Source organism: Poromitra crassiceps (assembly GCF_964638095.1).
Source record: "Poromitra crassiceps genome assembly, chromosome: 3".
In the NCBI taxonomy this organism is placed as follows: Eukaryota; Metazoa; Chordata; class Actinopteri; order Beryciformes; family Melamphaidae; genus Poromitra; species Poromitra crassiceps.
The window spans coordinates 74878252-74899272 of record NC_139625.1 but is presented as its reverse complement, the minus strand read 5'-3'; the positions used below and the strand labels follow the sequence as shown (position 1 = coordinate 74899272).

The window sequence follows — 21021 nt, the reverse complement described above, 5'->3', positions numbered from 1 at the left end:
TGCCTTGGTGATGCATAGCCAGTGTGTTGCGTTGCTTACACTATGTGTTCACGTTGCCTTGGTGATGCATAGCCAGTGTGTTGCGTTGCTTACAGTATGTGTTCACGTTGCCTTGGTGATGCATGGCCAGTGTGTTGTGTTGCTTACAGTATGTGTTCACGTTGCCTTGGTGATGCATAGCCAGTGTGTTGCGTTGCTTACAGTATGTGTTCACGTTGCCTTGGTGATGCATGACCAGTGTGTTGCGTTGCTTACAGTATGTGTTCATGTTGCCTTGGTGATGCATAGCCAGTGTGTTGCGTTGCTTACAGTATGTGTTCACGTTGCCTTGGTGATGCATGACCAGTGTGTTGCGTTGCTTACAGTATGTGTTCACGTTGCCTTGGTGATGCATGACCAGTGTGTTGCGTTGCTTACAGTATGTGTTCACGTTGCCTTGGTGATGCATAGCCAGTGTGTTGCGTTGCTTACACTATGTGTTCACGTTGCCTTGGTGATGCATAGCCAGTGTGTTGCGTTGCTTACAGTATGTGTTCACGTTGCCTTGGTGATGCATGACCAGTGTGTTGCGTTGCTTACAGTATGTGTTCACGTTGCCTTGGTGATGCATGGCCAGTGTGTTGTGTTGCTTACAGTATGTGTTCACGTTGCCTTGGTGATGCATAGCCAGTGTGTTGCGTTGCTTACAGTATGTGTTCACGTTGCCTTGGTGATGCATGACCAGTGTGTTGCGTTGCTTACAGTATGTGTTCACGTTGCCTTGGTGATGCATAGCCAGTGTGTTGCGTTGCTTACAGTATGTGTTCACGTTGCCTTGGTGATGCATAGCCAGTGTGTTGCGTTGCTTACAGTATGTGTTCACGTTGCCTTGGTGATGCATGGCCAGTGTGTTGCGTTGCTTACAGTATGTGTTCACGTTGCCTTGGTGATGCATGACCAGTGTGTTGCGTTGCTTACAGTATGTGTTCACGTTGCCTTGGTGATGCATAGCCAGTGTGTTGCGTTGCTTACAGTATGTGTTCACGTTGCCTTGGTGATGCATGGCCAGTGTGTTGTGTTGCTTACAGTATGTGTTCTTGTTGCCTTGGTGATGCATAGCCAGTGTGTTGCGTTGCTTACAGTATGTGTTCACGTTGCCTTGGTGATGCATAGCCAGTGTGTTGCGTTGCTTACAGTATGTGTTCTTGTTGCCTTGGTGATGCATAGCCAGTGTGTTGCGTTGCTTACAGTATGTGTTCACGTTGCCTTGGTGATGCATGACCAGTGTGTTGCGTTGCTTACAGTATGTGTTCATGTTGCCTTGGTGATGCATGGCCAGTGTGTTGCGTTGCTTACAGTATGTGTTCACGTTGCCTTGGTGATGCATGACCAGTGTGTTGCGTTGCTTACAGTATGTGTTCACGTTGCCTTGGTGATGCATGACCAGTGTGTTGCGTTGCTTACAGTATGTGTTCACGTTGCCTTGGTGATGCATGGCCAGTGTGTTGCGTTGCTTACAGTATGTGTTCACGTTGCCTTGGTGATGCATGACCAGTGTGTTGCGTTGCTTACAGTATGTGTTCTTGTTGCCTTGGTGATGCATAGCCAGTGTGTTGCGTTGCTTACAGTATGTGTTCACGTTGCCTTGGTGATGCATGACCAGTGTGTTGCGTTGCTTACAGTATGTGTTCACGTTGCCTTGGTGATGCATGACCAGTGTGTTGCGTTGCTTACAGTATGTGTTCTTGTTGCCTTGGTGATGCATAGCCAGTGTGTTGCGTTGCTTACAGTATGTGTTCACGTTGCCTTGGTGATGCATGGCCAGTGTGTTGCGTTGCTTACAGTATGTGTTCACGTTGCCTTGGTGATGCATGACCAGTGTGTTGCGTTGCTTACAGTATGTGTTCTTGTTGCCTTGGTGATGCATGGCCAGTGTGTTGCGTTGCTTACAGTATGTGTTCACGTTGCCTTGGTGATGCATGACCAGTGTGTTGCGTTGCTTACAGTATGTGTTCTTGTTGCCTTGGTGATGCATAGCCAGTGTGTTGCGTTGCTTACACTATGTGTTCACGTTGCCTTGGTGATGCATGGCCAGTGTGTTGCGTTGCTTACAGTATGTGTTCACGTTGCCTTGGTGATGCATAGCCAGTGTGTTGCGTTGCTTACAGTATGTGTTCACGTTGCCTTGGTGATGCATGACCAGTGTGTTGCGTTGCTTACACTATGTGTTCACGTTGCCTTGGTGATGCATGACCAGTGTGTTGCGTTGCTTACAGTATGTGTTCACGTTGCCTTGGTGATGCATAGCCAGTGTGTTGCGTTGCTTACAGTATGTGTTCATGTTGCCTTGGTGATGCATAGCCAGTGTGTTGCGTTGCTTACAGTATGTGTTCACGTTGCCTTGGTGATGCATAGCCAGTGTGTTGCGTTGCTTACAGTATGTGTTCATGTTGCCTTGGTGATGCATAGCCAGTGTGTTGCGTTGCTTACACTATGTGTTCACGTTGCCTTGGTGATGCATGGCCAGTGTGTTGCGTTGCTTACGGTATGTGTTCACGTTGCCTTGGTGATGCATGACCAGTGTGTTGCGTTGCTTACAGTATGTGTTCACGTTGCCTTGGTGATGCATGACCAGTGTGTTGCGTTGCTTACAGTATGTGTTCACGTTGCCTTGGTGATGCATGACCAGTGTGTTGCGTTGCTTACAGTATGTGTTCACGTTGCCTTGGTGATGCATGGCCAGTGTGTTGCGTTGCTTACGGTATGTGTTCACGTTGCGTTAAACGTACATTGCCCTTTCATCTGCATTGTGTTGCGTAACGCAACTTGCGTTCTATAGCGACACTGCATGAAATAGGCCACGCCCATCACAGGGGAAAAGCTCCGTTCATTTCCACACACCAGCGCCATTTTCCTTGAATTAAACATAGCTAAAGGCTGTTGTGTGGTGGGCTGCGCAGACAACAAATGTAAAAAATCGCCAGTTAAAGTTTTTTTGTACTCCTGAGCAAAACAAGGAAGCCATTGAGAATTGGCGAGAAGAAAAATGTGGATCTAGCTGTCAAGGAAGTAAGTTGGAGTGTTCATCTTCTGTATATACGATCTTTTTGTGCAACACGCAACCATGCACAGCACGCGACATAGGAGAACGCCAGGATTGGAGGGGGGGTTTCTGTTTTCCCCCCGTCTTGGGCGTGGTTTCTGAATGATGACGCGTTACGCAGTGTCTCTATGGCTGATGTGCACGTTCATCCTCATATAGTACACTCAAATAATGACACATCAAGTTGATCTTTAGTGTGTTTTGATGTATTGACTTGAAATCTGTCCACTAGGCTGTGATCTTCAAATAGAACAAAGGCCTATATCCAGTGGTTCCCAACCTTTTTTGGCTTGTGACTCCACTTTGACGCTACAAAAATCTAGGGACCCCAGACATTCAAATTCCGGTCTATCGGTAATATCATCAGTGTTGACTTTTTTCTCAGAATTTTTCTTGAATTCTGATGTTAAACTCAGAATCCCGACTTAAACTAAAAAATAAAAAATCACAAGTGGCCCCTAATCCTCTTCAGTAGTTTTAAATGTGTGTGTGTGGACCCCATTTGAATTCCAGGTGACCCCAAGGTTGAGAACCACTGGCCTATATACAATAGTATTTGGTTGTAGTTTGTGGCTGTCTTGAACCACTGGCCTATATACAATAGTATTTGGTTGTAGTTTGTGGCTGTCTTGAACCTCTGGCCTATATACAATAGTATTTGGTTGTAGTTTGTGGCTGTCTTGCAGTTTATTTCTGCTGAGCTTTTGTTTACATTTGTGCACATACCAAAGAAAATACCAACCCGTATGCATATTTACCTTACGCTGCTACTTAACAATTATATTATTTATTTGAGATCATTTGAAGTCATTGTAGCTTTGAAGATGTGCAAAACACTTAATTTAGATTTTACTCAAGGTAAATCACTGTATACAGTATAGGAAAAAAACATGTCAGCTGATCGACACATTTGGCAGGGATCCAACTTTGTGACCTTTTAAAGTGATTCTGTTTTGCTTTTATATTCAGCGGTTGGGTCAAAATAGCTCAGATCTTTGCACAGCCTCACAGAGTGGCCGGCCTGATATGTTCAAGTCATTTAAACAGGTAAACCCTCTTGTGGGAAATGGCTGCCGGATGCGGATGCTGGTATACAAGCAGACTTAACATTTAAAGCGGCGGCGTAGGTAAGGAGCAGCGCCAGCCGCTCCTCTTACACACAGACGGTCATTTTGTTCTCTGTAAATGTTGGCCGTGTGGCAAAATGCTGGCGTTAGCCCCGGGCAGTCAATATTATCAAGAGGTTTGCTGTTTCCAGCAGCACACAGTGTAACACGTTAAAGGCAGGAGAGGTCACAGAGCTCGCACTTTGACCACCTGGGGAAAGACGCTGTGGTTTAGACTAAAGTGGGAGCAGTCGTTCACTCAGCTGAATAAATTCTCTGTCCAGCTTTTTCATTTTTAGATTTGTGTTAATTTTTTACAGATTTTAAAGCAACATCAGCTTTGTATCATTACAAAATCAGTAGTATATCAGAAAACTGTAAACAGTTTTGCAGGCCTTCATTTACTTTGACAGTTATTGTGAGTTGATTTGAGTTAAAGACGGCATGAAATGACATCTCAGGGTCTGTGATGATGTATCAGAGCGAAAACAAACATTGCTTTGACTAGAATATGGTCGAGAGGCGGGGCATAGCGTGGGGATGATTTGATTTGACGGTTCTGGGAACTGGGGTTGACGTTGGCCAATCCTGGCGCTTGTACTGTATAGCGTGTTCTGCCCCCAAATGGAGTGGGATTCAGCGTGCTCTGCCCCTACGCGAGTGGGATCCGCAGAGAACCGGGCAACTGGCCCGCTTAAGCATACTAGTATTTCTATGGCTGTATGGTCTGTGTTGTGCTCATGTTGTTGTGCATGGCTATCGTATAGTAGGAGCACCATGCTGTATCCTTACTGGGCTCACTATGGTTCAACATCGTTTTTCCATCGGCTTACTGAGCAGTTGTGTATGTTGCTTGAATGCTACCAGTGTAATGACAACTCCCTTTGACTGATGTTTGGATGCCTTCCCAGTAGGGCTGGGTATTGGTTCAAATTTCAAGAATCGATTCGATTCCGATTCACAAGGTTCCGAATCGATTAATCCCGATTCGATTCGATTCCGATTCGATTAATTTCAATATCGATTTGGTTAGTGATGCTAAAACATGTTTTTTGAGCTGTAACCTGAATTACATGATTGTCCAGTTATGTAACACAGGGGTTCCCAACCTTTTTTGCGCCAAGGACCGGTAGATACATGGGGGAAAAAAGTTGCGGACCGGTTGTCAATTTGAATGGTTTTAGTTACACATATATTTACTCACCAGGTGGTGACAAAGGGTAAATAACAGCCTTTTCATCTGTCAATAAAGACACTTTCACAATTATGCACAGTGATTTGATTTCAGCCTATATAATTTCTAAAAGTAGATATTAATGATCAAACATTTCCATTTATGTAGCCTACAGTATTTATGTTTTTGTTTCAACTACAAACATAAATAAACGTCAACTTGAAACTATGTTTCAACTACCACACAGCTATTATAGCCTATCTTTATAACAATAAAAAATAAATGTGAATAAAAAAAATCGATCTCTGGACATATGAATCGATATCAAAGGATTACAATAAAAATCGGAGAATCGATTTTTTTATCCCAGCCCTACTTCCCAGCATGCTTCTGACCTACCTAACCCAAACTGCCTTCCCAGCATGCTTCTGACCTACCTAACCCAAACTGTGCACCTGTCGTAATGGAGAAACATGCAGTGCTGCCTGTGCCAGTGAGTGTATGGACTAGTAGATGTGTGCAGTGGGGAAAAACATCAATTTCGATCTCTGAGCTGTCTGGCCATCTCTCCACAGAGATGCTTGCCTGACCTGTCTGTCCGTCAGTCAGTGCATCTGGCCCCACCCTCTTCACCCGTGAGGATGTGACTAAACAAACACACCTGCCTGAGGAGATGTGCCTGGGAAACGTGCACTGACTGTACAGATGGTGTTAAATGTGACATTGATTGTGTTGGATGTTGTACTCAACTGATGTGAGCGGTGTGCCAGTGTCTCTGCTTCTTTCATCCACCAGCCGTACTGGCAAGTACTTGCCCTCTTTTACCAGACCAATGTCTTTTAGAAGAGACAATGAGCAGGTGTGATGTTGCCACGGTGACAAACTTACCAGCCACAGCCAAACTTGACCAGCTTTTGGCTGCCATCTTGTTTTCGTTTTCTACCACGCTGTTTGATTTCATACCCTACTGGTTCTTAGGTGTTGATTTCTCTGTTCATCTGCATGAAAGCAACAAAACAACTTAAATCATTCTCAAATCAGTCTTCTACTGCCTCACACCCACGACACTTCATGGTTTCTCCCTCTTACTATACATGTACATGCTTAGAAAAAATATATAACTACATCTTTTCAGAGACTTGGGGAACAATCCGTCGCAATATTTTCCAGGTTATTAATGTTGTAAAAGGGTGCGAATAATATGGGGAGTAATGACCTGTATCGCAAAGCAATACTGTGTGCGCTGACATTTAAGGCTTTTAATTTGTGTTTCCCCAGGCCCCCTTTTGTCTCCCTCACGCCTCCCCTCTCATTGCACCGTCAGAGTCCTGCTCACCACCACACACACACACACACACAAAGGCGCACACACAAACGCACAAACACACACACACACAAACACACACACACACAAACACACCACCCCGCTGGGCCGACTCGACACCCCCGACCCGAGCTGATAGGCTCGTATGCATGCTCCCCCCCCCCCCCCCCCCCATGGCACTTGTAAATGCTGTATATTTGGTCTGTACTGTTTTTGCCGATAAAGGTTGCGAGTGTCAGAGTTCACAAATTGCCTCGACGCCACCTCTCTCTCTGTGAATGTCGCCCACAGTAGCCGAGAGCGGTGGCAATAATTACCAACAGTGGCGGGGGTGACTGTGTGTGTGATTGTGTGTGTGTGTTTGTGTGTGTGTGTGTGTGTATGTGTGTGTGTGTGTTTGCACTCCCATGCATGTGTTTGTATATGTGCGTATACACAGAAGAGGCCATGCAGGTTAAGTCTGTGTGTGCGTATGAGACATACAGTTGGTCAGGGACTGATTTTGGGCCATAATATCTACTGGCATCACTAAACTCACAGTGGAGTTCATCTTTAAAGACAGCGAGGCGCTTTGCACTCTGCGACACAGCAGAGTGGATACTACTACTGTCTTAAGACCGGGACATGGTAGCTTAAGAAACGGCACGCAGAGCCTTTGAGGTCACCAAAGACACCGCTCAAGTTGTTCATAAAGGCAGATATCCAAACACAAAGCTTAGTGCCGGAATATAAACAAAAAGCTTAGTGCCTGAATATAAACAAAAAGCTTAGTGCCTGAATATAAACAAAAAGCTTAGTGCCTGAATATAAACACAAAGCTTAGTGCCTGAATATAAACAAAAAGCTTAGTGCCTGAATATAAACAAAAAGCTTAGTGCCGGAATATAAACAAAAAGCTTAGTGCCTGAATATAAACAAAAAGCTTAGTGCCTGAATATAAACAAAAAGCTTAGTGCCTGAATATAAACACAAAGCTTAGTGCCTGAATATAAACAAAAAGCTTAGTGCCTGAATATAAACATAAAGCTTAGTGCCTGAATATAAACAAAAAGCTTAGTGCCTAAATATAAACACAAAGCTTAGTGCCTGAATATAAACAAAAAGCTTAGTGCCTGAATATAAACACAAAGCTTAGTGCCTGAATATAAACACAAAGCTTAGTGCCTGAATATAAACACAAAGCTTAGTGCCTGAATATAAACACAAAGCTTAGTGCCTGAATATAAACACAAAGCTTAGTGCCTAAATATAAACAAAAAGCTTAGTGCCTGAATATAAACAAAAAGCTTAGTGCCTGAATATAAGCAAAAAGCTTAGTGCCTGAATATAAACAAAAAGCTTAGTGCCTGAATATAAGCAAAAAGCTTAGTGCCTGAATATAAACATAAAGCTTAGTGCCTGAATATAAACAAAAAGCTTAGTGCCTGAATATAAACAAAAAGCTTAGTGCCTGAATATAAACAAAAAGCTTAGTGCCTGAATATAAACATAAAGCTTAGTGCCTGAATATAAACATAAAGCTTAGTGCCTGAATATAACCACAAAGCTTAGTGCCTGAATATAAACAAAAAGCTTAGTGCCTAAATATAAACATAAAGCTTAGTGCCTGAATATAAACAAAAAGCTTAGTGCCTAAATATAAACAAAAAGCTTAGTGCCTGAATATAAACATAAAGCTTAGTGCCTGAATATAAACAAAAAGCTTAGTGCCTGAATATAAACACAAAGCTTAGTGCCTGAATATAAACAAAAAGCTTAGTACCTGAATATAAACAAAAAGCTTAGTGCCTGAATATAAACATAAAGCTTAGTGCCTGAATATAAACACAAAGCTTAGTGCCTGAATATAAACAAAAAGCTTAGTGCCTGAATATAAACACAAAGCTTAGTGCCTGAATATAAACAAAAAGCTTAGTGCCTAAATATAAACAAAAAGCTTAGTTCCTGAATATAAACACAAAGCTTAGTGCCTGAATATAAACAAAAAGCTTAGTGCCTGAATATAAACACAAAGCTTAGTACCTGAATATAAACAAAAAGCTTAGTGCCTAAATATAAACATAAAGCTTAGTGCCTGAATATAAACAAAAAGCTTAGTGCCTGAATATAAACATAAAGCTTAGTGCCTGAATATAAACAAAAAGCTTAGTGCCTGAATATAAACATAAAGCTTAGTGCCTGAACATAAACAAAAAGCTTAGTGCCTGAATATAAACAAAAAGCTTAGTGCCTGAATATTAGGGGTGCACCGATCGATCTGCACGCAATCTGTATCGGCCGATTTGGACCTCAAATATGTGATCTGCTGTTTCCGATATTCCTTTAATTTTGCCGATCGCATAGCCGATCATGCTGCACGTGAGAAACATGAGGCAGCCCATTTTCATGTCTTCAATGTCTATCGTTTAACTTTCATATTGTGCTCTAACGTTTATATCATTGTGTTGCAAAGCACACGCTTTGCTTTCGTCAGTGTACTCACCTCCATGCACACACCGCACCAGACTGTCAACACACCCCTTGCGTCTTTGAATCACACAAATCAGCTGGTGATTAGAGCAGACTCAGCAGAGAGAAATTACCTCCAGTCCTCCCGCCTACCGAGGCATTTGCATGCTGTTAAATCCGTGTGTATTAAAGTCCCAGATTAACGTGGTAGTCGGGGTAGTGCACGCGCACACACAGACAATTTCCACGCAAGCATTGATGTTCCCGCGGGCACTTTGAAGGAAGCGAAAGTGTGCTGCTATGTGGATGTGCGCTCCATTCAGACGGATGCGCTAATTACCGTAAATTCCGGACTATAAGACGCACCGGTGTATAAGCCGCGGGACCAAAATTGACTATTTTTTTCTTCTATAAGCCGCACCGGACTATAAGCCGCGGGTGTTTTGATGTTTAATTACCATATGAAAGGGTTCGTGCACAGAGAGGAATGTCGGGAAAGAGATCGCTGTTTGGGGAAGCTCCCATTTATTAACATTTCAACAAAACAAAACAAAAGTCAGGTCACTAATCCCCAGACAAAATCACACAACAATAGGCTACCGTATATGTGCAGCAAACCTGTAACCAGAGAAGTCAAGTCACTAATCCTCGTCTTCCTCTTCTTCCTGCGTACTGAAACCACCAAAGTCCTCATCTTCAGTGTCGGAAACGAACAGGTTCAGGGTGGCTTCGTCAACCACTCTCCTCTCTCCTTCAGGTGCCATGGCACGAGTCCGATACCTCACGAGTCCGACACCTCACGAGTCCGAAAAAAGAGGCTAACTTCCCCCAGACCCTAACCCAAAACCTAACCTCTCCCACCCCCACGCCTAAACCTAACATCCCCCAGACCCTAACCCAAAACCTAACCTCTCCCACCCCCACGCCTAAACCTAACCTCCCCCAGACCCTAACCCAAAACCATGAGGTGTCGGACTCGTGAGGTATCGGACTCGTGAGGTATCGGACTAGGGGGCAGTCCCCGTGGCGTCATCCTCTTCATCCCGCAGCAGTCCAGCGTTTTGGAACCCGTTGGTAATTGTGGATGTTTTCACACTCCTATAATATTCCGTGATCTTCCTTTGTGTGAATTCGCCGAAGTTTGTGATTTTCTCCTGATAGTCGGGAGGGAGTTGTTCAGTAGTTCTCCCCCGGACGGACAGTCCCTTTTGCCCAGGTTACGCGCGGCTGCTCTGTTTGATCGGCGGCTGCTCTCTTTTAATGCGAGATTGACTGCTTTCAACTTGAAAGCTGCCTCGTGTGAATTTCTGCGTACCTTCCCCATGGTAAGTGAGAGTGTTGCTTCTACTGCTCGTCTTGTTGTGAATATTCCTTGATCTTCCTTTGTGTGAATTCGCCGAAGTTTGTGATTTTCTCCTGGTAGTCGGGGGAGGGAGTTGTTGCCCGAGTGGCCGTTTGCTTACCGTAATTACCATATGTAAGTGGTCACGCACAGAGGGGATTGTCGGGAAGAGATGGCTGTTTGAGGAAGCTCCCATTTACCGTATTACAACATTTCAACAAAACAACATAACACAACACCACCGTTGTTTATTTTTACAGTGCACACAGTGTCCGCGGTGTGGTGAAAAGAGGGCAAGAGAGGAAATTAAAACAGAAGTGGATTTATAGTTAGAAAGAGTGCTAAAAAAGAGAGATTTTTTTTTTTTTTTTTTTTTTTTCTGAAAAAATCCATAGATAAGACGCACCGTTATATAAGCCGCAGGGGCCAAAAAACGGGAAAAAAGCCGCGGCTTATAGTCCGGAATTTACGGTAATGCCACTACTCAGATGGAGTTTAGCTCGTGTGTAGCTTGTGATTCTGTTGTTTCTCCCGTCATGTAACCCTGTCACCATTATGTAGATCGCACTCATAGTGCTGCTAATTATAACACTGTAACTCGGCCTCGATGGGCGGGTCGTTTTGATGTTCGTTCGATGCGGATCCCAATGTATGACGGTTATTGTGCATAACCCCGGTTCTATGAGTGGGAGCTCTTTGGCTTTAGTCATGGTTCAAGACTGGTGTTTAAGAGTAACTGACTTACAGTTTACCTAATTATCATTTATATATTATTAGTTGTTAATTATCACTATAATTGGCCTATATAACAGCAAGCTTGGTTACTGACCTGTTTGTATATTTTATTGCCTCCTTTTTCCAGACCACACACAATCCTACTATTCCTGTCATAATGCTGTAAAAAGCCTATACTGCTGTACTGTACTGAAGAGAACTGACAACTAAACGGTTGAACTCCCATCTGTCTCATGTTGGCAGTTTCCTTTAGCCTACAAAATATAAAATAAATATATATATATATATCGGTGATCGGTAATCGGTAATCGGTGATCGGTCGATGATCGGTTGGGCAGATATTTCTCATAGGTGATCGGCAATCGGTGATCGGTGGCAAAAAACGTGATCGGTGCACCCCTACTGAATATAAACATAAAGCTTAGTGCCTGAACATAAACAAAAAGCTTAGTGCCTGAATATAAACAAAAAGCTTAGTGCCTGAATATAAACATAAAGCTTAGTGCCTGAATATAAACAAAAAGCTTAGTGCCTGAATATAAACATAAAGCTTAGTGCCTGAACATAAACAAAAAGCTTAGTGGCTGAATATAAACAAAAAGCTTAGTGCCTGAATATAAACAAAAAGCTTCATGTAGCTCCTGTCTACAAGGAAGTGGATTGAGAAGTTCAATATTTATTCTCTCAGAAATGTCACCATGTTGGAGACTGCTCAAGCACACCATTTAGTAGTTTAAAATTTTTAAAGGAACAGTTCACCCAAAAATGTAAATTCTGTCATCATCTCCTCCCCCTCATGCCAGTTGAAACACAGGTGATGTTTGTCCATATAAGAGGAAGAGGAAGGGAGGTTGCCGGCACAACCCGAGAGAAAACCAATCACCATTGACTTCACTTTGTTTACTCTTGAGTTGTGTTCAAATAAAGGCTGCAGAAGCAGTGATTTCACTTTTTTTGGAATGTCCGCTGTAGTTGTAAAAAGTCAAGATGTTGATATAAAATATATAAAGTGTCTCAGATTACTAGTGCCCCTGAAATCAACAAGACTAATAATCGTTTACTACAGTGCTGACCAATTTGGGGCCCGCGGGCCAAACTCTGTTTGTTTTGGCCCGCTATGAATTTGGGGGAGAATTTTTTTTTTTTTTTTTGCAGGCCAGGCCACCGGGCAGTTGCCCGACGTGCCCGATTATGCAGTCCGCGCCTGAATGGAGATGTCGGGACTCTTCTATCTACGATTAACATTAATTTTGTGCAGCTGGTATTCTCTCTCCCCGACTCTATCACACGGGTGTAAGGCATTGCTGTCTGAGGATTGATCGCTCCTGATTGGTTGGCTGAATCACCTGGTTGGGGGGTGAGCTCTGATATTTGATCCCTCCCCAGTCACTGGCTTTACACCAGCTCAGCAAGATGGACAGATCATCATCACGGCAGTGGCACACTGACAAAAGAAAGTTTAGGACGGAGTGGCAAGACGAGTATTTTTTTACCGAAGTAAATTCAACAACGGTTTGTCTCATTTGCAGACAGAGAGTGGCTGTTTTGAAAGAGTACAATATACGTTGCCACTACGAAACTGATTTTCAAAGTACCTTGAGGATTTTTGAAGTTGTGAATTAAGTCAAATTTCTCTCTTGATTACAAAGGTGGAAAATACAACTGTTTTTAACTGGGTGTTTACTGATTAAATGTTTAAGCTCCCCACAAATGCAGATGTTTTTTTTTTATGTATATAACCAATTGCAAATTATTACAATTACCAAACAGATAAAAAATAGATTATTATATTGAAATGTTATTTTAGATTTAGAATGTTAATTTTCTATAAAACACAATACATTTTAATGTAATTCCACAATGTTTATTTTTGGCCCTCGGCCCTCCACCCAGATTGAGTTTTGGCCCTTCATGGGAAAGAATTTGGGCACCCCTGGTTTAGTACGACCACATGTCACCAAGCCAGTGAAGGCAGCGGCTGACTGGCCCTCTGCTCTGAAGTGGAGGCTCTGTGCCCCTGATGCGGGGACGGGGGGGGGGGGGGGGGGGGCGGGGGGGGGGCGTGGTCCTTGTGATTGAGGGGCGAGTCATTTGCACAGCCTAATGCCCCCCTCATTTTTATTTCAGAATTCATTAACAGGATGCAGTGCGCTGGGTCAGCGTGTGTATGGGGGGGGGGGGCAGCATTTAAATCTAGAAACAGCATTTAATTTACACCGTGGAGAGGCAGAGCCTTCCTGGGTTGTTGGTTTCCATAATTGTTAAGCAGCCAACCCCCCCCCCCTCCCTCCCCCTCCCCCCGAAAACAGAGAATCAGGGGGATTTAATTATGATGGGGGCATTGCTCTTGACCCCACGGGGCTCAGCCAGCCAGCGCTCGTGTACGACCAACAGACGCCCAGCACACTCCCAGGAGCTTCCAAATACACACACACACACACACACACACACACACACACACACACACACACACACACCACACACCACAAACACACACACACACACACACACACACACACACACACACACACACACACATACACACACACACACACACACACACACATACGCACACACACACACACACACACACACATACACACACACACACACACACACACATACACATACGCACACACACACACACACACACACACACACTTTCTGCTTAATGTATGTCATCCTTTTATCAACAGAGTCTCCCGGTATAATCACTGCACACATGTTTGTCATGGGTGGCCCCTGTAGTAGTATGGTTCCCCTGACCCTCACAGTGTTAGTGCCATGCTCTACACAGGACCGGCCCTCAAACCAACAAAATGATTGTTCCCATCAAGAAAATATCACCTAGTCTGAAGTAGGGCTGGTACAGTATGCAATACTTTGAAGGTATTGACCGAAATAACCCAGTAGTATCGAAACGTATCCAGTCAAATAAATACCTGCTGCGTTTTTTTTGTAGACAGATCTAGAAAACAATTACTATTTGTATGGTTTTGCTCATAGCCAATCACCACAAGCATTCTTCGATTGAATGTGACGTGTGATTGGCCCACTACCGCAGCTGCAACCCATACAGTCTGGGGTGGTGAAGTGGAGCGCGGTCTATGTGACGGAGTTGGCAGTTGAGCATGCCAAGATGCCACAAAAAAGTTATCCAATGAAGTGCTTTATTGGTACTGGTATCACTTTATCAGTACTGGTATTGGTACTGGTGTCGTCTTTTTTTTAACGATACCAGCCTAGTGTGAAGATCTGGATAAGGGCAGAGAAATCTGAGTCCTGTCAAACGTCTACTACCAGCAGCAGGTGCTCATTCATGCTTTGATCTAGAGAGGGTTCATCTGAGGTCAACATCTGAGGCATCTGGGAGCCATGGTTACAATGTGCAACGACCTGACAACATCCAAAGGAAGCAATCCGATGCTGTGATGAAGAAGCAAAGCTAACAGGTGTAGCCGTTGCTTCAGCGCCACTTTTTACTGCAAAGCTTGCTGAGCTGCTGCGATAATTGTTCTATCCATAAACAAGACTGGAAGGTTTTGCTCTCTCTCTTGAGCCGTTGGAAGTTGAAATAGTGATTCCTAGTTTGTAAAGAAACAGAGTTAGTGTGAAAGTATATGAATTCGTTTTTTCTTGTATAACAATAAAGGAAGAATTTGCAATGCAGAATAGAAAAATCATAATGTTTCCCAGGCTGTCAGACTCTTTCCAAAGCGTTGTAGTCTGTAGCGCTTTGTAACTTATTCAGTCATCTTAGTAAAGACACCGTTTCTTCTCGCACTTGTTAAGCCGCTCGAACCAGGTTGTGCCTCGTCCTGGACAACATTTATGGATCTGATTGAATCTTCCACAGATTGTAATTTTTAGATTTGGGCATGCATGGCAAGTTGGATTCATAGATGGTTTGTAACTGAAAGGTTGCAGCGTTTATCCTGCTATGAACCAGTCTACCCACTGTCTACACCAGGGGTGTCAAACATACGGCAGGGGGGTCTGAAACAGCCTGCCAAAGGGTCTGATCTGGCCCACAGGATTCTTCTTCTTCTGTGGTGTTTTATGGCAGTTGACATGCTTTATGTTGCATTAGCGCCTCCTTCTGGATTTATCCATCCACTGTTTCGCTACATTCTGTCCCACTTCTCCCTCAACCAGATCTTCCTCCCTCCGTCTCCCTCATCCTCCTGCCGGCTCTGTCAGTGATGTCATGAAATCATCGCGCACAATTTGGCCCACAGGATGACTTTGTACCGATGACATCACAATTGCTTGTGTGACATTACTGATGACATCACTCACTGCTGACATTATGACATCACAATTGCTTCTTTGAGATGCAGGGTGAGGTGCAGTGAGAGACCTGAAGAAATGGCTTCACAGCTCCGCAATGCCACGTACAGAGGAGACCTGGACAAACTTGAGGAGCCTGCTGACTATTGAAATGACTATTTTCATTCCCCTTGACTAGAGAGAAATGCACAATTGCCGTCAACAGTTACAGACACTAGATTTGATCATTTTGTTGATGGTAGCTGAGATAACCCTACATGTAAACATGCTCTTAAAATGTACCTGTAACAGAGACATCTATAGGTTATTATTCTTTGTCTGGCCCACTTTAGACCAAATTGGCTCGCATGTGGCATGTGTGAACTAAAATGAGTTGGACACCCCTCGTCTACACCAGTGGCCAAGCCCACCACCCCCTTTCCCAGGAAGGTGCGGAAGCCTTTGTTTAAGCTGTAATTCCACGAATGTCCACTTGGGGGAGGGTGCAGTGGGCAGATCTCCCCATGTTAAAATGCCCGTCCTTTGTAACAGGATTAAACATCTTTCCAGTTCGGGGCGAACTGTAGGGTGGTCAATTTTTATATAACTCGCCCGTTTGGAGTGAAGTAGATGATAGAAAAGGGGGAGATTGACAGATCGCCTGTCCAGTGATCATGCAGCTTGCCGATCACGGACCAATAGCAGGCGGAGCTGTGGCTCTGGGAAACTCCCATCTCACGTGAGGTGCGGAAAGCCTCAACCCATTCCCCTCCCACTCATGGTGACGGCCAACGTTTGAACTCCGCCAGGTAGAAGAAATTGAATGGGATAGCTACGTCCATATTATTTATGTCTATGGTGTAACACCCAGGGGTGCTGTCAGAGTACGCATGGGTACGGATCAAGCAAGACTCTGAACCATAGACTGTATAAGAAATATGGATGTAGCAACCATTGGTTTGCCGACTCTCATTTTGAATCCTCGAGTTTGGCATTGTGACTGTTGCCATCTTGTTGTTGTTTTTTGAGACAGAAGCAGCTAACACGGGACCACGCACCAGCGCTCTGTGGTCCGCGGCACGGGACCATGCACCAGCGCTCTGTGGTCCGCGGCTTCATCTTTCAGCCACAGAGGTAGCCCCTTGCTGTCCTGCTCACTCAGTGCAAGCTGGTCTGTATCAGCGTCACAGCGTGTCAGTCATCTGCCTAGAATGTAAATTGAAGGTCTGGTTTAACCTTGATTCGTTAACCCGTCCCTTGTAAACACAGTTTTAATTAACATCAAGTAATCAGACTCAAGCCCTCGGCAGCCTAAGGCGAGGAAGAGGTGGAAATGATCCAGCATTGTCTTCAGCAAAGGGAAGCTTTGGTCAGTAAAGGTGTCTTCAATCTCCTTATTCTGGAAGTGGAAGGCTCTCAGCCTCTTGCAGTTGTTTGGCCTGGGGGCTTCTCCTTCCATCCGTCCGTCCTCTCCTCCTCGGACGCGGCCATAGATTATGCAGAGCGGAGCCAGAGGGGGACTTCAGCTCCGGTGCTCTCAGACGCTCCCAATTAGCCAAATGACTGGAGCCCTCCCGGGCCGGCCGTGACCGCTCTGCTACTGATTAAACCTCTCATCTCTCCCATGCTTCACTCCCGTCACGTCACAAAACTGCTGCTTCCACAAACGCTTGCCCAAAAGTGCCAGGGATGATTACGGAGCCTTGAAAGTGGCAGGGATGATTACGGAGCCTCAAGATGAGCGATTCTCTGCCTGCGCCGTGGTGTCGTGGATCCTGTGGTTTCTTACTGTACGCATCCATGTATAGTTCCTTTATGGCAAAGGGAAGCGTTGGCATTTCCACATCTCAAATAGATTTCTCAGCAGCCATGCAGCCATCCTCACATGCATTCATTGACTAAGTTCACATGGACTGCATTACTCCAACGATGGACCTTATTCTAAATAAGATCATATTTTGATGAATGTGTTTAGTTGCTTATGGAAGATTTGACTCATATTCTCGTTTACACGCTACAGAGCAGAGTCCGATTGACTGAAGATGCACGCCCGCATGACGTCACTACATCCTCTGCCCTATGCATACGTTTCCCTCCTGAATTTAACCTGGAAGCCATTCCATCATGTTTCTACTGTGTTAGATGTTACGCAACACTCTGGAAGCTAGAGCATGCATCATCAAACTGTACGGCAAAAACGCCAATACACATAAGACATAACAACACATAACAACACATAACAACACATAACAACACATAACAACACATAACAACACATAACTAGATATAACAACACATAACAACACATAACAACACATAACAACACATAACTAGATATAACAACACATAACAACACATAACAACACATAACAACACATAACAACACATAACTAGATATAACAACACATAACAACACATAACAACACATAACTAGATATAACAACACATAACAACACATAACAACACATAACAACACATAACTAGATATAACAACACATAACAACACATAACAACACATAACAACACATAACAACACATAACTAGAGAACATCATACCACACACATGGACAGAAATGAGCAAACATGACACATGGAGCTCAGAGTAATCCTGGGGAGGCCGTGCTTTGATGAAGTAATGACCTCTGTAAGTTGGCCTTCCCTCTTCATTGGGGCTAATTGTAAACAGAAGCTGGTTGTTTTGTGTGATCTGGTGGTGGTGATGATACCATGCCCCCACTTCACCTCCACTTCAATCCTATCTAACGGCTTCCAAATGTGCCCCCCATAACACCGAGCCAACATGTGCACAAACACACACACACACACACACGCAAGCACACACACACACGCACACGCACACACACCTCAAACCTCTGACAACTGGCTTGACTGCAAAAGTGCGGCGACGTAAATGTGTGCAAATATGCAGACAAACAACGCACCCAAACACGCACACAAACAACGCACACAAACAACACACACAAACACACGCACCCAAACAACGCACACAAACAACGCACACAAACAACGCACACAAACACATGCACACAAACAACGCACACAAACAACGCAGACAAACAATGCACACAAACACACGCACACAAACACGCACACAAACAACGCACACAAACACGCACACAAACACACGCACACATGCACATTTTCAGATCTGTGAGAAGTGAGAACTTGCATGCCTGCAGAAGTTCAGAGACTTGAATGTATGAATATGTATACACATGCACTTTCCCAGACTTCTTAGAACTGGTTTATTGCAAATGTGCAAGGACTTGAGTGTTTGTTCACATACAGACACACACACACACACACACTGCCCTAATTGACTCCTGATTGGCCCATTAACCTCTGAGGGGGTTGTGGGTAATAGATCCACATGTCCCCCTGTAGCAGGTCTGATTGTAATGACTGACCTCTCCCACCGACATGTCAGCAGAGGAGGGGGCAGGACAGACCAGGGCCCCGGGGGGCCGCAGGCAGGGCCCCGTAATTTGGGTGATATCCTGGCCTGGGGGGGCGGGGCTGGATGAGGTCACACAGGTCACCAGAGGCTACCCCAAGCTAACAGGTGTCCCTGGGTACTGTTGTGTGATATTGATTGAAAAAATAACATTGCCGTTCTTAGGCCAAATATCACAATTCTACGCCGTTTTTGTTTTTTGTTTGGGTCAGCAAAAAGAGTAATTTGGGTCCGTTTGAATACCATCAGAAAACATATTTCATGAGGCCATGTTAAATGCCTTTCCCTCTGAAAAGAAATGACTCCCTCTCATTTGGAATCAGTAAGGTTAATTGCACTAGTCTGTGCTGCCATTTGGATTGGTTTTCAATTAATATTAATAGCACCCGTAGTCCTGGTTGTTAACATGGAGAGAGGAGAGCATGTTCAATTGCAGCTCACATTGATGTGTGGCCCAGTGGGTAGAGCGACCACCCCATAACCAAAAGTGAGAGGTTCGATCTCCACACCAGTGTCCTGTTGAAGTGTCCTTGAGCAAGGCACTGAACTCCTACCTGCTGTCATTGTAAGTCACTCTAAATAAGAGTGTGAGCTAAATGGTTGAGGTGAAACATGGCAAAACACAAAATCTCTGATGTCTTTGTAATGGAGGTGTGTTGACCACTTTTTGTGCTCTTGCTAAATCTCTCTCTCTCCCTCTCTCTCCCTCCCTCTCTCTCTCTCTCCAACAGAGCAAGAAGAGAACTTTGAGCTCACCATCGTTTCTCTGACGGGACAGACGTGGAATTTTGAAGCCACTTCGTATGAGGAGCGCGACGCCTGGGTGCAGGCCATCGAGAGCCAGATCCTGGCCAGCCTGCAGTCCTGTGAGAGCAGCAAGAACAAGGTAAGAACCACAACCACAACCAGAACCAAAGCCTTACCTGCCTCCATCTCAATTGAGATTGCATTCTACGGAAAGTCGCGAAATGTGGGATATTATCTGGGAATGTTTCCCTTCACAGGAATGTATCAGAATGTATTTAATTTAACTTATTTCACAAATTGATTGCATTAGCTGGTTTTTATCCACATCAAGCCCAACTGTAGTGGATCCAGCCTGTTCATCCCTTTACAACAAACCATGGAGGTACACTGACTTAGTTACAGTGAGTGATAGAAACCATGGAGGTACACTGACTTAGTTACAGAGAGTGATAGAAACCATGGAGGTACACTGACTTAGTTACAGAGAGTGATAGAAACCATGGAGGTACACTGACTTAGTTACACAGAGTGATCGAAACCATGGAGGTACACTGACTTAGTTACACAGAGTGATCGAAACCATGGAGGTACACTGACTTAGTTACAGAGAGTGATAGAAACCATGGAGGTACACTGACTTAGTTACACAGAGTGATCGAAACCATGGAGGTACACTGACTTAGTTACAGAGAGTGATAGAAACCATGGAGGTACACTGACTTAGTTACAGAGAGTGATACAAACCATGGAGGTACACTGACTTAGTTACACACAGTGATAGAAACCATGGAGGTACACTGACTTAGTTATAGAGAGTGATAGAAACCATGGAGGTACACTGACTTAGTTACAGAGAGTGATAGAAACCATGGAGGTACACTGACTTAGTTACACAGAGTGATAGAAACCATGGAGGTACACTGACTTAGTTACACAGAGTGATAGAAACCATGGAGGTACACTGACTTAGTTACAGTGAGTGATAGAAACCATGGAGGTACACTGACTTAGTTACAGAGAGTGATAGAAACCATGGAGGTACACTGACTTAGTTACAGTGAGTGATAGAAACCATGGAGGTACACTGACTTAGTTACAGAGAGTGATAGAAACCATGGAGGTACACTGACTTAGTTACAGTGAGTGATAGAAACCATGGAGGTACACTGACTTAGTTACAGTGAGTGATAGAAACCATGGAGGTACACTGACTTAGTTACAGAGAGTGATAGAAACCATGGAGGTACACTGACTTAGTTACAGAGAGTGATAGAAACCATGGAGGTACACTGACTTAGTTACACAGAGTGATAGAAACC

The 21021-nt window shown here is 44.2% G+C and overlaps 1 protein-coding gene across 2 annotated transcripts in view; it reads left to right on the top strand.

Moving 5' to 3' along the window:
• The window catches only part of agap1 (ArfGAP with GTPase domain, ankyrin repeat and PH domain 1), a gene marked incomplete at its 5' end in the record, with an annotated part of 348600 nt that overhangs the window by 293841 nt on the left and 33738 nt on the right, over nucleotides 1-21021 (top strand). For both annotated transcript variants that reach the window (XM_083634203.1, XM_083634202.1), the window contains one exon: nucleotides 19687-19841. In XM_083634203.1, the coding sequence (XP_083490329.1) occupies nucleotides 19687-19841 (155 nt within the window). The remainder of the gene's footprint in view (nucleotides 1-19686; nucleotides 19842-21021) is intronic.